The sequence below is a fragment of the Manis pentadactyla genome, chromosome 10 (assembly GCF_030020395.1).
Source record: "Manis pentadactyla isolate mManPen7 chromosome 10, mManPen7.hap1, whole genome shotgun sequence".
Classification (NCBI taxonomy): Eukaryota; Metazoa; Chordata; class Mammalia; order Pholidota; family Manidae; genus Manis; species Manis pentadactyla.
Window position 1 is genome coordinate 113,008,676 of NC_080028.1, and position 15,589 is coordinate 113,024,264.

Genomic DNA, 15,589 nt, shown 5'->3' on the forward strand with positions numbered 1-15,589 from the left:
AAAATTATACACTGTTTTGATGTGGTGTGGGGGTCAGAGCCCCTAACCCTTGCATTGTCCAAGGGTCACCTGTATTGTGTTCTTTGTTGGAAAGCACTGATATTTCCAATTTTATTAGGTGGAGAATATTATGCAGCACCTATGAGTGTCTTAATATTCAGATGGATGAGCAGCCTAAATTAAGTCTTAACATTAAAGTGATACACACACCCCACTAAATTATGTCCAACAGTTTAGTTTTGAAGCTAAAAATATACATGTTTATTGAACTGAATATACTTTGCTTTCCAGATGGAGAAATCAATTATTCTACTATTCTGGTTACAATATGTTAAGGTAAGACATTTTTAAACATGGCCTTTTGGGGGGTAATTAGTTAATGGGCAGGATGCTATTGCATTGACTCTATCTGTTTTGGAAAATGAGGAGTATGATGAAGAGAAATAGCACTAAATATTAGGTTTAGTAAGAAAAACCTTTCTATGCTAGTTGTTGCTTAAGTGCATATAGATGACATCTATTTCACTGCTAATAAATTGTATTGGGGACAGTCGGTGGGAAGAGAGATCAGAATTTGGCAAGAGATATGACAGAGTGAGTTCTTTTAAGTTGGTTTTGGTAGGGACTTTGATAAATATATTATTCTCCTGAGAGTTAGTGCCATTTTGTCATCTAGGGAATGTGAAGGGTCTCTGATTCTGTGGTCTAGCTATTTTATCTCAATTGCTAACATTTGCTTAACATACAGATGAACCAAGACTCTAAAATGACTCAGAGTCAAACATCTGTATTCAAATTTACTTTCTTTGCAAGTGTGTTATCAAGGATGTCTCTGCAAAATAATTCAATTTTGTGGCCCTTGTCACCAATATACACAATCGACATGCCATGAGGAAGTGCTGTTTCTCCTGTGACCCTGGTGTCCTTCTTGCTTCTTACCCCAGGAACGTGATGTTTCCTAGTTTATGAAACATGGATCTTAAGCATACTTGCTCTTATTTTACTTGCTTTCAAGTCATTTTCAAGATTATATTTACAAATAGAATATCCAAAGGATGCTATTTAATTCATGTGATATTGATACTGCTGAAATACTTTTCAGTTATCATGTGGCATATTTTAGGTTTAGTTTTTGTAAATTTGCTTATAAAATAACAACCAAGAATGCATTTCTATTATATTTTTACAATTACTTTTCTTTCCATTTCAGATCTCAAAAAGCTTCCATTATAGCCCAATGAATAAACAAACAACAGCAGTTTTTATTGAATGGGATGAATTTCCTAAGGGAGAAAGTCCTGAATTTTATTTTTTAAAATACCAACTTGTTAATAATTTTGCTCAACAAGTAAGGCATCTTTTTTTGGCTTTGATAAAAAGTAAGCATTATGCAAATATGTTGTAACTGAAAGTATCAACATAAATAGAAACTTAATAGTTATTGGGATTTCTTTTCCTCCATTTTATTGAGATATAATTGACATATAACACTGTGTAAGTTACAGGTGTATAACATAATGATTTGATATGTGTATATATTGCAAAATGTTTATTACAGCAAGTTTAGTTAACATTCATCACCTCACATAGATCCAAATACTTTTTCCTCTTTGTGATGAGAACTTGTAAGATCTACTCTTTTAGCAAGTTTCAGATGTACAGCAATTATATATTACATCCCTAGAACTTGTTTATCTTATAACTGGAAGTTTGTGTCTTTTGACTATCTTCACCCAATTTCTCCATCTCCAACCCCCTGCCCCTGGCAACTACCAATCTGATTTCTGTTTCACTGAGCTTGGATTTTTTTTTAGATTCCACATAAAAGTGAGATCAGTATTTGTCTTTCTCTGTCTGACTTCATTTAGTCTAAAGGTCCATGTGTGTTGTTGCAAAGGGCAGGAATTTCTTTATTATGGCTGAATAGTATTCCTGTGTGTGTGTGTGTGTACAAAAACATACTATACTTCTTTACACATTCATGTATTGATGGATGTTTAGGTTGTTTCTATATCTTGGTTATTGTAAGTAATGGTGCAATGAGCATGGAAGTGGAGGTACTCTTTCAGATAGCAGTTTTGTTTCCTTCCTATTTATTCCTGTAAGTGAAATTACTGGGTCATATAGTATAATTTTTTGAGGACCCTCCATACGGTTTCCACAGCGGCTGCACCGATTTACATTCCCACCAACAGTGTGCAAGGGCTCCCTTTCCTCCACTTCCTTGACAGCATTTGAAAAGTATGAGGTGGTATCTCATTGTGGTTTTGATTTTCAGTTCTCTAATAATTAGTGATGTTGGGCATCTTTTAATGTACCTGTTGGCTATCTAAATATCTTCTTTGCAAAAATATCTGTTTAGGTCTTTTGCCCCTTTTTTTAATTGAATTGTTTGGTGTGGAGGGTTTTGTTTTGTTTTGTTTGCTATTGAGTTAAATGAATTCCTCATATATTTTAGATACTAATCCCTTATCAGATGTGTGGTTTACAAATATTTTTTCCCATTCCATAGATTGACTATTTTGTTGCCCCTTTTGCTGTGCATTTATTTGAACTTCATATTCTTCTTTTACTAATACTTAAAATGTTAGCATTTGATGAAATATCTTCAATAAGTAGTTGATCAGATGAATATATAATGTTTTCATAGGAATGATTATGTATTTCCATTTTTTGAATTTATATGCTACCCAGAGAGTAATTATCTAAAAAGTAGTATCATTTTATGTAAGAATCAACATTTCATGTATATGTTTACATTCCACATTGAAAAACTGCTTTTTATGAAGGAGACATACCAAAGTCAAACTTTAAATTAATGTACCTGACACAGTTAATAATCATTTCTTAAGCAGATGAATCTAATTATTTATAGAATGTCAAGAGCATTCTCGCAGACCCACAAAAGCTTCCAAAATCAATAATAACACTAGAGGAAAATGAAGACTATTACATCACTATAGAGTCTATAAAATATGGACGAATTTTAAGTGAAAAGTCCTTTAAAACCCGTAAGTAATATGTATGTGTTATTCAACTATATTACCTAATTATAAGAGGGAAAACATTTGTAATACCAGATAATTTGAATTTTACAGTGTTTAATAGGCATATGATGGTAGTTCAAAATCATATCATTATGGTAGTGTTTTGTTTTTTTAAATATAATGTAAATTTCAAAATTTAAAGGAAATTTTAAACTAAGGTAAGAATAAGATTTTCAGTGCTGACATCTGCTCTACACTAATATGAATAGATGGGCACAATGGGGCTGCTACATGTAACCCAGTTTATTTTTAAAAATTATAATGTGGATTTGTAATTGAATTTATTCATTCTGAGTAGGGTTCAGAAACTCCCATATAATCTAGAAAATATTTTATAGTAGCTAATATGTTTTCCTGTGGTGATGAAGCTTTTGTAATTCAATTATCTGATTTCATTCAGTTTCACTTGAATCCCGCTAATTATCGCCCCTGATTTTTTTAGGTGGATTCTCAACTAGCAATGTCAAAATAATAGCAACCAGTACGAGTGTTTCCTTTAACTGGACTGTGCTGTCTTCCAATGACATTTCAGTGTCAATATCTCTCAATAATTCTTCACGAATTATGCATGATAACATCATGGCTTATGAGTGGGATAATTTAAAACCTGAAACCTTACATGCTTTTATGTTTGAATTTAAACAGTTGCATTTGGATTTTATACATATTTTTCAGAGACTGGATATTCAAGTAGAAACAGGTATATAGATATTTGGTTCATTATCAATATATTTGTACATAACTTGGCAGGTGTATTATCTTTTTAAAAGTGATCCAAGTATTAACCACTGTAAACTGCTTGTAAGTGAATTAGCATAGTTCCATTTTTCTGTCATTCTGGTATTTGACTGATTTATGGAATAAGTGGGATTTACTAGGGTAAAGGTAAGAACCAACTTTGTTTTCCTTTGACCACATCTTTTAAACTGAATTAAGTGGGTTCTCTTTTCTTTAACTCTGGCAATGGTTCATATAGATTCCATAACTTTTTAGGTGACTTTAAGTGTCAATGACAGTCTTATTTTCATAAAAGAGCCATTAAAACTTAATATAAAATATCAGTCTTTCTTCCTAGTTAAAGCATTACCCATCCCTGATCACACTTGACCAGAATTTGGGTTACTACAAGGGGAAAGGAATTGTGCTCAATTCTTTGTGTCTTCCTAGATTCACTTTCATTCCCCACATTGTGATAGAAAAGGACAGAGTCATAGATAGCTAATGAGCTCGTTGTGATGGGCTAAAGGTCCCATTTTGATAATTCTTATAAGAATAATTAGGGAGCCACAACATGTTTACAAGTGAAGTAGAGAAACAGTTGAATAGTAAGGAAAAGATAATGAGGTAATTAATTCATCCCCTCTCCCCATTAGTCTCCTATCCCCAAGAAAAAACGACAACAGTTTCTTCAAAAGGGCCTTTGCACGTCTTCTTAATATGTCAGGCACTGATGAAGTATAAACAAGAGTTAAAATACAATATCTACTCTGAACAGGCTGATATTTTCCTCTGTTTCCCTGTGATGTGATTCTTTGAGAAAAAGACTAAGCAGCCATTCCACTTTTTTGCTTTTTGTTTTTTACTAGAAGGTGAACCCATTTCAAGCCAAGGGGCAGGGTGCAGTACTCTTAGCAACCATTATTATCTGGTTCTCTGAAGTAAAAAGAAACTGGAAATAATAGTTCTCTACTAGTACAAGAGTAAGGGAAAAGAAGGGCAACCTGAAGTAGCTTAGAAAGAAAAACATCCCTGGTTTAGTTTTTTTTTTAATTTTAATTTTAATTTTTTTATTTTGGTATCATTAATCTACAATTACAGAAAGAACATTATGTTTACTAGGTTCCCCCCTTCACCAAGTCCCCCCCACATACCCCTTCACAGTCACTGTCCATCTGCATAGTAAGATGCTGTAAAATCACTACTTGTCTTCTCTGTGTTGCACAGCCCTCCCCGTGTCCCCCACGCACTATACATGCTAATTGTAATGCCCTCTTTCTTTTTCCCCTCCCTTATCCCTCCCTTCCCACCCATCCTCCCCAGTCCCTGTCCCTTTGGTAACTATTAGTCTATTCTTGGGTTCTGTGAGTCTGCTGCTGTTTTGTTCCTTCAGTTTTCCTTTGTTCTTTTACTCCACATATGAGTGAAATCATTTGGTACTTGTCCTTCTCCGCTTGACTTATTTCACTGAGCATAATACCCTCTAGCTCCATCCATGTTGTTGCGAATGGTAGGACCTGTTTTTTTCTTAAGGCTGCATAATAGTCCATTGTGTATATGTACCATATCTTCTTTATCCATTCATCTACTGATGGACACTTAGGTTGCTTCCATATCTTGGCTATTGTAAACAGTGCAGCGATAAACATAGGGGTGCATCTGTCTTTTTCAAACTGGAGTGATGCATTCTTAGGGTAAATTCCTAGAAGTGAAATTCCTGGGTCAAATGGTATTTCTATTTTGAGCATTCTGAGGAACCTCCATACTGCTTTCCACAATGGTTGAACTAGTTTACATTCCCACCAGCAGTGTAGGAGGGTTCCCCTTTCTCCACAACCTCGCCAACATTTGTTGTTGTTTGTCTTTTTGATGATGGCCATTCTAACTGATGTGAGGTGATATCTCATTGTGGTTTTAATTAGCATTTCTCTGATGATTAGCGATGTGGAGCTTCTTTTCATGTGCCTGTTGGCCATCTGGATTTCTTCTTTAGAGAACTGTCTATTCAGCTCCTTTGCCCATTTTTTAATTGGATTATTTACTTTTTGTTTGTTGAGGTGTGTGAGCTCTTTATATATTTTGGATGTCAATCCTTTATCAGATCTGTCATTTATGAATATGTTCTCCCATACTGTAGGAACCTTTTTGTTCTATTGATGGTGTCCTTTGCTGTACAGAAGCTTTCCAGCTTGATATCATCCCACCTGTTCATTTTTGCCTTTGTTTCCCTTGTCCAGGGAGATATGTTCATGAAGAAGTCACTCATGTTTATGTCCATGAGATTTTTGCCTATGTTTTTTTCTAAGAGTTTTATGGTTTCATGACTTACATTTAGGTCTTTGATCCATTTCGAGTTTATTTTTGTGTATGGGATTAGACAGTAATCCAGTTTCATTCTCTTACATGTAGCTGTCCAGTTTTGCCAGCACCAAATGACAGTTGAAGAGACTGTCATTTCGCCATTGTATGTCCATGGCTCCTTTATCAAATATTAATTGGCCATATATGTTTGGGTTAATGTCTGGAGTCTCTATTCTGTTCCATTGGTCTGTGGCTCTGTTCTTGTGCCAGTACCAAATTGTCTTGATTACTGTGGCTTTGTAGTAGAGCTTGAAGTTGGGGAGCGAGATCCCCCCCCACTTTACTCTTCCTTCTCAGGATTGCGTTGGCTATTCGGGGTCTTTGACGGTTCCACATGAATTTTTGAACTATTTGTTCCAGTTCACTGAAGAATATGGTTGGTAATTTGATAGGGATTGCATCGAATCTGTATATTGCTTTGGGCAGGATGGCCATTTTGATGATATTAATTCTTCCTAACCAGGAGCATGGGATGAGTTTCCATTTGTTAGTGACCTCTTTAATTTCTCTTAAGAGCGTCTTGTAGTTTTCAGGGTATAGGTCTTTCACTTCCTTGGTTAGGTTTATTCCTAGGTATTTTATTCTTTTTGATGCTATTGTGAATGGAATTGTTTTTCTGATTTCTCTTTCTATTAGTTCATTGTTAGTGTATAGGAAAGCTACAGATTTCTGTGTGTTAATTTTGTATCCTGCAACTTTGCTGAATTCCGATATCAGTTCTAGTAGTTTTGCAGTGGAGTCTTTAGGGTTTTTTATGTACAATATCATGTCATCTGCAAATAATGACAGTTTAACTTCTTCTTTACCAATCTGGATTCCTTGTATTTCTTTGTTTTGTCTAATTGCTGTGGCTAGGACCTCCAGTACCACGTTGAATAACAGTGGGGAGAGTGGGCATCCCTGTCTTGTTCCCGATCTCAGAGGAAAAGCTTTCAGCCTCTCGCTGTTCAGTATGATGTTGGCTGTGGGTTTATCAGATATTGCCTTTATTATGTTGAGGTACTTGCCTCTATGCCCATTTTGTTGAGAGTTTTTATCATGAATGGATTTTGAATTTTGTCGAATGCTTTTTCAGCATCTATGGAGATGATCATGTGGTTTTTGTCCTTTTTGTTGGTGTGGTGGATGATGTTGATGGATTTTCAAATGTTGTACCATCCTTGCATCCGTGGGATGAATCCCACTTGGTCATGGTGTATGATCCTTTTGATGTATTTTTGAATTCGGTTTGCTAATATTTTGTTGAGTATTTTTGCATACGTTCATCAGGGATATTGGTCTGTAGTTTTCTTTTTTGGTGGGGTCTTTGCCTGGTTTTGGTATTAGGATGATGTTGGCTTCATAGAATTAGTTTGGGAGTATCCCCTCCTCTTCTATTTTTTGGAAAACTTTAAGGAGAATGGGTGTTATGTCTTCCCTGTATGTCTGATAAAATTCTGAGGTAAATCCATCTGGCCCGGGGGTTTTGTTCTTGGTTAGTTTTTTGATTACCACTTCAATTTTGTTGCTGGTACTTGGTCTGTTTAGATTTACTGTTTCTTTCTGGGTCAGTCTTGGAAGGTTGTATTTTTCTAAGAAGTTGTCCATTTCTCCTAGGTTTTCCAGCTTGTTAGCATATAGGTTTTCATAGTATTCTCTAATAATTCTTTGTATTTCTGTGGTGTTCGTCGTGATTTTTCCTTTCTCGTTTCGAATTCTGTTGATTTGTGTTGATTCTCTTTTTCTCTTAATAAGTCTGGCTAGAGGCTTATCTATTTTGTTTATTTTCTCGAAGAACCAGCTTTGGTTTCATTGATTTTTGCTATTGTTTTATTCTTCCAATTTTATTTATTTCTTCTCTGATCTTTATTATGTCCCTCTGTCTGCTGACCTTAGGCCTCATTTGTTCTTCTTTTTCCAATTTCGATAATTATGACATTAGACTATTCATTTGGGATTGTTCTTCCTTCTTTAAATATGCCTGCATTGCTATATACTTTCCTGTTAAGACTGTTTTTCTGTAACCCACAGTAGTTGGGTCTTTGTGTTGTTGTTGTTGTTTGTTTCCATATATTGCTGGATCTCTGTTTTAATTTGGTCATTGATCCATTGATTGTTTAGGAGCGTGTTGTTAAGCCTCCATGCGTTTGTGAGCCTTTTTGCTTTCTCTGTACAATTTATTTCTGGTTTTATACCTTTGTGGTCTGACAAGTTGGTTGGTAGGATTTCAATCTTTTGGAATTTACTGAGGTTCTTTTTGTGGCCTAGTATGTGGTCTATTCTGGAGAATGTTCCATGTGCACTGGAGAAGAATGTGTATCCTGTTGCTTTTAGATGTAGAGTTCTATAGATGTCTATTAGGTCCATCTGTTCTAGCGTGTTGTTCGGTGCCTCTGTGTCCTTACTTATATTCTGTCTGTTGGATCTGTCCTTTGGGGTGAGTGGTGTGTTAAAGTCTCCCAAAATGAATGCATTGCATTCTATTTCCTCCTTTAATTCTGTTATTATTTGTTTCACATACATTGTTGCTCCTGTATTGGGTGCATATATGTTTATAATGGTTATATCCTCTTGTTGGACTGAGCCCTTTATCCTTATGTAATGTCCTTCTTTATCTCTTGTTACTTTCTTTATTTTGAGGTCTATTTTGTCTGATACTAGTAATGCAACACCTGCTTTTTTCTCTCTGTTGTTTGCATGAAATATCTTTCTCCAACCCTTGACTTTTAATCTGTGCATGTCTTTGGGTTTGAGGTGGGTCTCTTGTAAGCAGCATATAGATGGGTCTTGCTTTTTTATCCATTCTGTTACTCTGTGTCTTTTGATTGGTGCATTCAGTCCATTTACATTTAGGATGATTATTGAAAGATATATACTTATTGCCATTGCAGGCTTTAGATTTGTGGTTACCAAAGGTTCAAGGTTAGCTTGTTTACTACCTTACTGTCTGACCTCACTCGCTTATTGAGCTGTTATAAACACAGTCTGATGATTATTTCTTTCCCTTCTTTTTCCTCCTCCTCCCTTCTTCATATGTTGGGTGTTTTGTTCTGTGTTCTTTTTAGGAGTGCTCCCATCTAGAGCAGTCCCTCTAAGATACCATGTAGAGGTGGTTTGTGGGAGGCAAATTCCCTCAACTTTTGCTTGTCTGGGAATTGTTTATTCCCTCCTTCATATTTAAATGATAATCGTGCTGGATACAGTATCCTTGGTTCAAGGCCCTTCTGTTTCATTGCATTAAATATATCATGCCATTCTCTTCTGGCCTGTAAGGTTTCTGTTGAGAAGTCTGATGATAGCCTGATGGGTTTTCCTTTGTAGGTGACCTTTTTACTCTCTCTGGCTGCCTTTAATACTGTGTCCCTGTCCTTGATCTTTGCTATTTTAATTATTATGTGTCTTGGTGTTGACCTCTTTGGATCCCATCTCTTGGGAGTTCTGTGTGCCTCCGTAGTCTGAGCAACTAATTCCTCCCCCAGTTTGGGGAATTCTCAGCAATTATTTCTTCAAGGACACTTTCTATCCATTTTTCTCTCTCTTCTTCTGGTACCCCTATAATGTGGATATTGTTCCTTTTGGATTGGTCACACAGTTCTCTTAATATTGTTTCATTCCTGGAGATCCTTTTATCTCTCTCTGCATCAGCTTCTATGCGTTCCTGTTCTCTGGTTTCTATTCCATCAATGGCCTCTTGCATCTTATCCATTCTGCTTATAAATCCTTTCAGAGTTTGTTTCACTTCTGTAATCTCTCTCTGGACATCTGTAATCTCCCTCTGGACTTCATCCCTTAGCTCTTGCATATTTCTCTGCAGCTCTGTCATCATGTTTATGATTTTTATTTTGAATTCTTTTTCAGGGAGACTGGTTAGGTCTGCCTCTCCAGATCCTTTCTCAGGGGTAACTATCTTGGTCTGGACCAGATTTTTTTTGCCTTTTCATGGTGATTGCAGTGACTGTAGGCAGGTTGTGGGTGTGTCAGCTGGGAGAAGAAAGTCCTTTCCTGCTTGCTGGATGCCTTGCCCTTCTCCGCTGCCTGTGATGGCTGCCTGCACTCCTGGAGCAGCCACCGGGTTAATCTCCTAAGCTGCTGTGGACGGGGTGTCCATCAGAGCTGCACAGAGCCCTGCGGGGAGTGGCAGGCATGCCAAGTGCACTCCTCTGTGCTAGTGGCGACCCAGGTGAAAGCAGCGGCCTTTGGGTCTGGCCTGGGCAGCTGTGCATTGGGCTCGGATTCCGGTCGGCTCCTGGGAGCATGCCTGCTCCCTCTGGCTCCGCTGCTGGTGCGTGCGGGGCTTTTCCATGCAGGCTTCTACCGGGCTCTGGCTTCACTGCCGCCGGTGTGCGCGAGCCGTGCCCGGGCTGTTCAGTCATGCCACTGCGGGCTAGCACAAGCCTGTCCTGCAGCCCACGGATCTGCTCTTGGTTCCTTCTAGAGTTCCGCCCCCGGTGCGCACTCCCACTCTCCTGCTACTGGGCCCGTGTGTCGGGGTCCGTGCCAGTTGGAGGAACGACTGGCAGGCTGCCTAGTCCTGTGAGGGGCTTCAGATCTGTACTGCCTCTGTTTAGGGTGACTAAGTTTCCCCGGTATTCCCAGCTGCCAGGACAACTTCGTCCAGCTATGGGGTCCCTGTCTCTTTAAGATTTGCAGAAAGCACTCGCTTTTCTTTTGTCTCAGGGGTGCCAGTTTCAGGGACCTGCCCACAGGTTTTGCTTTTCCGTTTCTCTAATATCCAGCACCCTGTGCACCTTGTGTCTGCATTCCGGGTGCGGATTTCTAGAGCTGGTTGTTTAGCAGTCCTGGGCTTTCACTCCCTCCCTGTTCTGACTCCTTTCTTCCTGCTGGGTTTTGGGGTGGGGGAGCATGTTAGGCCCGCCTGGCCGCGGCTTGTATCTTACCCCCTTCATGTGATGCTGAGTTCTCACAGATGTAGATGTATCCTGGCTGTTGTACTGCATCCACTGGTGTCTCTTTTAGGAATAGTTGTATTTATTGTATTTTCATAAATATATATGTTTTGGGGAGGAGAGTTCCTCTGAACTACTCATGCCGCCATCTTCCCATGATCCCCTGGTTTAGTTTTAATTAAGTTACAATTGGACAAATATTCTGCATAATTAATTTTTACAACTACTTAAAACTATTTTAATTGGTTGTGATTCATTTACTACTTGAATAATAACAGCCTTAGCATTTTTATTTGCTTGGGAGAAATATAGGGAAATGCACAATTAATACTATGAGTTTTTATAATTAGGTTCTATAGATGTTAAGAAATTTAATTATGAAATGTTATATTCCTGAATTTATCTTTAACGAAGCATCTTTCTTTTGGTAGGTTCATGTGCACAGGGATGGGTAGCATTAAAAAATAGCTGTTACAGAATTAGCAAAGACAGTGTGCCATGGAATATAGCCCAGCAACGTTGTAAGTTACCCTTAAGTTTTGCACACCTTGTGGATATTAAAAATGAAGAGGAAAAAAAATTCGTATTTTCACTTCTCAGGTCGAAGAATCAAATAATAACATGGACTGGTCTTAAAGATTTGAAGGTAAGTAAATATTAAGGCATGAATATATCATTATAAAGCTATTTTATCTATTTCTTGATTCTCCCTCCCTCCCTCCTTCCTTCCTTTCTTTTGTTCTTTCTTTCTTCATTTATTTCTTCCGTCATTCAATAAATTTTTATTGTGTACTTCTCATAAGCCTGACACTGTTCCTTTTTCTATTTCTCTGTGTCAGTCCCCGCACTGCCTCTCTCTCTGTCTCTCTTTCCTTTACAGCAGTTTTAGGTTCACAGCAAAATTAAGGGGAAGGTACAGAGATTTCCCATACGCCCCCCTGCCTCCACAGAAACATAACCTACCCCCTTGTTAACATTCCCTATTTGAGTGGTACATTTGCTACAACCAAGGAACCTATATTGACACATCATAATCACCCCAAGTTCATAGTTTATATTATGGTTCACTCCTGGTATTGTACATTCTATGGGTTTCAACAAATTATAGTGACACATATTCATCATTATGGTATCGTACAGAATATTTTTGTTACCCTAAATATCCTCTGCTCTGCCTACTCACCCCTACTCTACCCTCTTCAATCTCTTTTGTAGACATCTATTTCTTTGTTTGATTTCGCTTTAACTTGGGTGATCTTATCTGTTTCTTCACTTACTTACCATGCAGTCTACTTCTCAAATATTTATCTAGCCCACTTTCTTCTTATGAGCTCTAGACATCTTATCTACTTCTCTTCTAATTCTCAATCTGGAATATTCCGTAAGCTCTTCAACATTGCTCCAACTGTCTTGTCTTCTCCTTTCCAATAAACCTGCTCCACATACCCTGTTTCTCACCTTTGAATAATACAGTAATGTGAGCCTGAAAACACCAAAGTTTTCTCCATGTTATTCCTTTTACTCCACATATCCAGGGTTATGAAATTCCATTTCCTAAAAGAGATTAAAGAAAGATCTGATGATTCTATCAATACCAGTGAAATGAGGTGTGTGTGGGACATTTTTCTCCACATCCCTATCACTATGGACTATCATGAAATTTCATTTGGGTCAATGTTTTGCAGGAAATCCCAAGCCCTAACACAATTATCTCTGTCACATCTGCATTTTTTTCTTAACAGTCCATACACACCTACTTTCTGCCATTCAAAACTAAATCTTTTCTCTGTTCGATAGCCTGATCTGTGGTGACCCAAGGCACATGCCATCAGTCTGATACCAGTTTTGCCATGGATCTTTGTGTAAGCTTCAGAAAAACTATTGACAAGCTTCAATGGCATTTTATCATTCTCTTACTAAGATTCCTTTATCTTTTATTAAAAGGCAGTGAATGAAGTTCTGATAAATATTTCTCAAACTCAGAGATCTCAGACATCTCAGAAAGCCTCCTTCCACCATGCCAGTCTCTTTCCTGTAGGCCAGTTTGTGCATGTATAGCTGTTTCCTGCTGTTAGCATGATTGTTATAAACTGCTTAAGTTAGAATGTACTCTTCCAATACTTTGGCTGCTGGTATCTGTTATAAGGTTCGGGTCGTATGGTCATGATAACCAAAGTGAGGATTTCCAAGGCATCCTCATGGTTGCTGTGAATTATTAAAAGGTGTCTAGGATACACTCTCTGCTTTCTAGATAACTAAAAATAGCTTGAGAAGTAAATGAATTATCAATCTAAAAATCTAAAATGAATTATCAATCTAAAATAGCTTGGGGAGTAAATGAATTATCAGTCTATAATGTATATATATCAATCTAATATAATTTATAATATATATATCAATTATATAATCCTGTGTAGTAATAGCTGAGTCCTATCATGTCTTAAATACTGAGCATCATCTTTGTGCTTTACTTGTACGACATATGAGGAAACAGGGGAACAGGAAGGTTAACTTGCCTCTGTGAACATGCATCAGATCTGCTCTTAAACACTGTCCACTATGACCCTGTATTAAGCTAGTTTTTGGAGGTTGACATCAAGGTCCCCTGCTGGGTTATAATCCCTGTGGCGGGCTGAGAAAGTAATCAGTCCTTTTACCCATGCTAAATGGGTGTGTTTGTTATCAGGCCCGCAGGGTAAATGCTGTGTCTTTTCCACCTTTGCTTTCCAGCTTCCAGTCAGGGCCTGGCACTCAGCAAGAACATAGTGAATGAAATATTAATAGTTCCTATATTCCACTTCAGGAGGGTTACATAGATAACTCCCATTTAGTTCTTACAACAGCCTTTTGAGGTAGGCATTGTCATTGTTCTCATCTTATAGATACAGAAAATGGAGCTCAGAAAGATCCTGCGTCACGTAACTAATAAATCTCCATGCCAGGCCTTGAACCTGCATCTGCCTGATCCACACTCATGCCCTGACTCCTTAAACATACTGCTTCTGAGACTCTGTTTTCAAAACTGCAGCACCATAAGTGCAATACAGCAGTACAATGCAGTGCAGTACAATCCTCTTTGAGGAAACAACGTCCCTCCATTCTGGGAGGTGGAACTGCAATGCACTGTTTTAAAATCTCTCTAGATTGTCTGGTGGTAGCAGGTCTCCAGTCCTCATCTGTGCAGCTAGCTTGGTGCTGTGCCTGGTCCTGGCATGGTAAAGCAGTCACAATATAGACATAGTGTTTGTTTTCATGGCATGCATCATCTTTATAAGAATTAATGTTGAGGGGCTAAGTGCCTGGTGCTTGGAATACATAACTCTCATATGTGCTCATGGTTGACAAGCATGCACAGTAGTTATGATGATCTCTACTGTACAGTGGGAAAATTTAGTTTCTAGGAGGTTAGCAGCTGTCCAGGAATAGATAGTAAATGCCTTATGGGTGTGTTTTTGTTAAAGTTTATACTTTCCATCTACTCCTTTCAAGAAGGGTAGCCACAGGAGTATCTAGACATATATTCATTATATGTGAGAATTGAAGTTTATGATGGTCACCACTGACATCCTTCATCAGAAAGGTATCTTCAGCCTCCCTTGATGCATATGACTTATTTGATGACTTCAAATAAGTACCTAGCACTTAAGAATATGTGACTCTATGTCTGGCATTGTGTTGAGCCCTTCACATGCACTCGCTCTTTAATCCTCACAACAATTTAAGATGTAGATTCTATTATTATACCCATTTTGCAGATTAGAAAATAGAGGTTTAATATGAGATTCAGAAATTTGCCTGAAAACATGGCTAATGAATAAATCAAACCGAACTCTGTCTCCACCTCAGAATCTTTATCATGAAGGAAATCTACCTCAGGAAATTAAACTGGTTGATGATTTATCAATCTCAGAAAATATAACAGTACAGGTGTGACTAATAAAAATCTTTAAATACACATAGTTGAAGATATGACACTTTTTCTTTACATTGGCTTAATTCATACATCTTATTACAGAAAGAAGGTCATCTCACATGGACAAATGGATCATCTTTTGGCCTTAAGAAAAATGACACCATTTCTTTTCTACTGCTACCCAACAAGGAAACAGATTGCTACATTTTACAGCAAAATGAAACTGGATCAAACTATTTCTTTACAAGATTTTTCTGTTATGTTCCATTGCCATATATTTGCAAATATGAATGTAATAATTTTCTTTAGTATCCTTATTATATTTGTGCATCTCATTCTTATTATTTCAAAGACAGAATTAAAATTTCTAATTAAATAGTTCTTTTATATTTTTTCAGCACCTTCTCTGCAAGAAAGCCTTTTGATCTATATAAAGGATGTTGGAACAACTGAAGTTGTATTTAATTGGAATAATTTGAATGGTTGGAATAATTTGAATACGTGGCTGAAACTGGGATATAAAATTATCATTAAGTATTGTTCAGATTATGCAGAAGAACAACATTTTGAAAGCATACCTCCAAATACTACAGAAAAAACAATTAAGCAATTGTCTCCTGGCCATATTTATAGGGTTTTACTGTTTGCAATGAATGAATGGGAGG

At 37.4% G+C, this 15,589-nt stretch overlaps 1 protein-coding gene across 3 annotated transcripts; it reads left to right on the forward strand.

The window, feature by feature from the left end:
• The first annotated feature begins 208 nt into the window (after positions 1 to 208).
• On the forward strand, positions 209 to 15,334 carry LOC118925931 (uncharacterized). Of its 3 annotated transcripts, none has more exons than XM_057487531.1 (7): positions 209 to 336; positions 1,211 to 1,348; positions 2,876 to 3,011; positions 3,490 to 3,747; positions 11,443 to 11,532; positions 11,612 to 11,657; positions 15,027 to 15,334. In XM_057487531.1, exons 1-6 carry the CDS (start codon positions 292 to 294, stop codon positions 11,626 to 11,628), a joined length of 684 nt encoding a protein of 227 aa, XP_057343514.1. In that variant the 5' UTR covers positions 209 to 291; the 3' UTR covers positions 11,629 to 11,657; positions 15,027 to 15,334. The 3 variants fall into 3 exon arrangements, with proteins under 3 accessions (XP_057343514.1, XP_057343515.1, XP_057343513.1); XM_057487532.1 differs by having other exon boundaries at positions 11,619 to 11,657; XM_057487530.1 differs by having other exon boundaries at positions 11,443 to 11,657.
• The last annotated feature ends 255 nt before the right edge of the window (positions 15,335 to 15,589 follow it).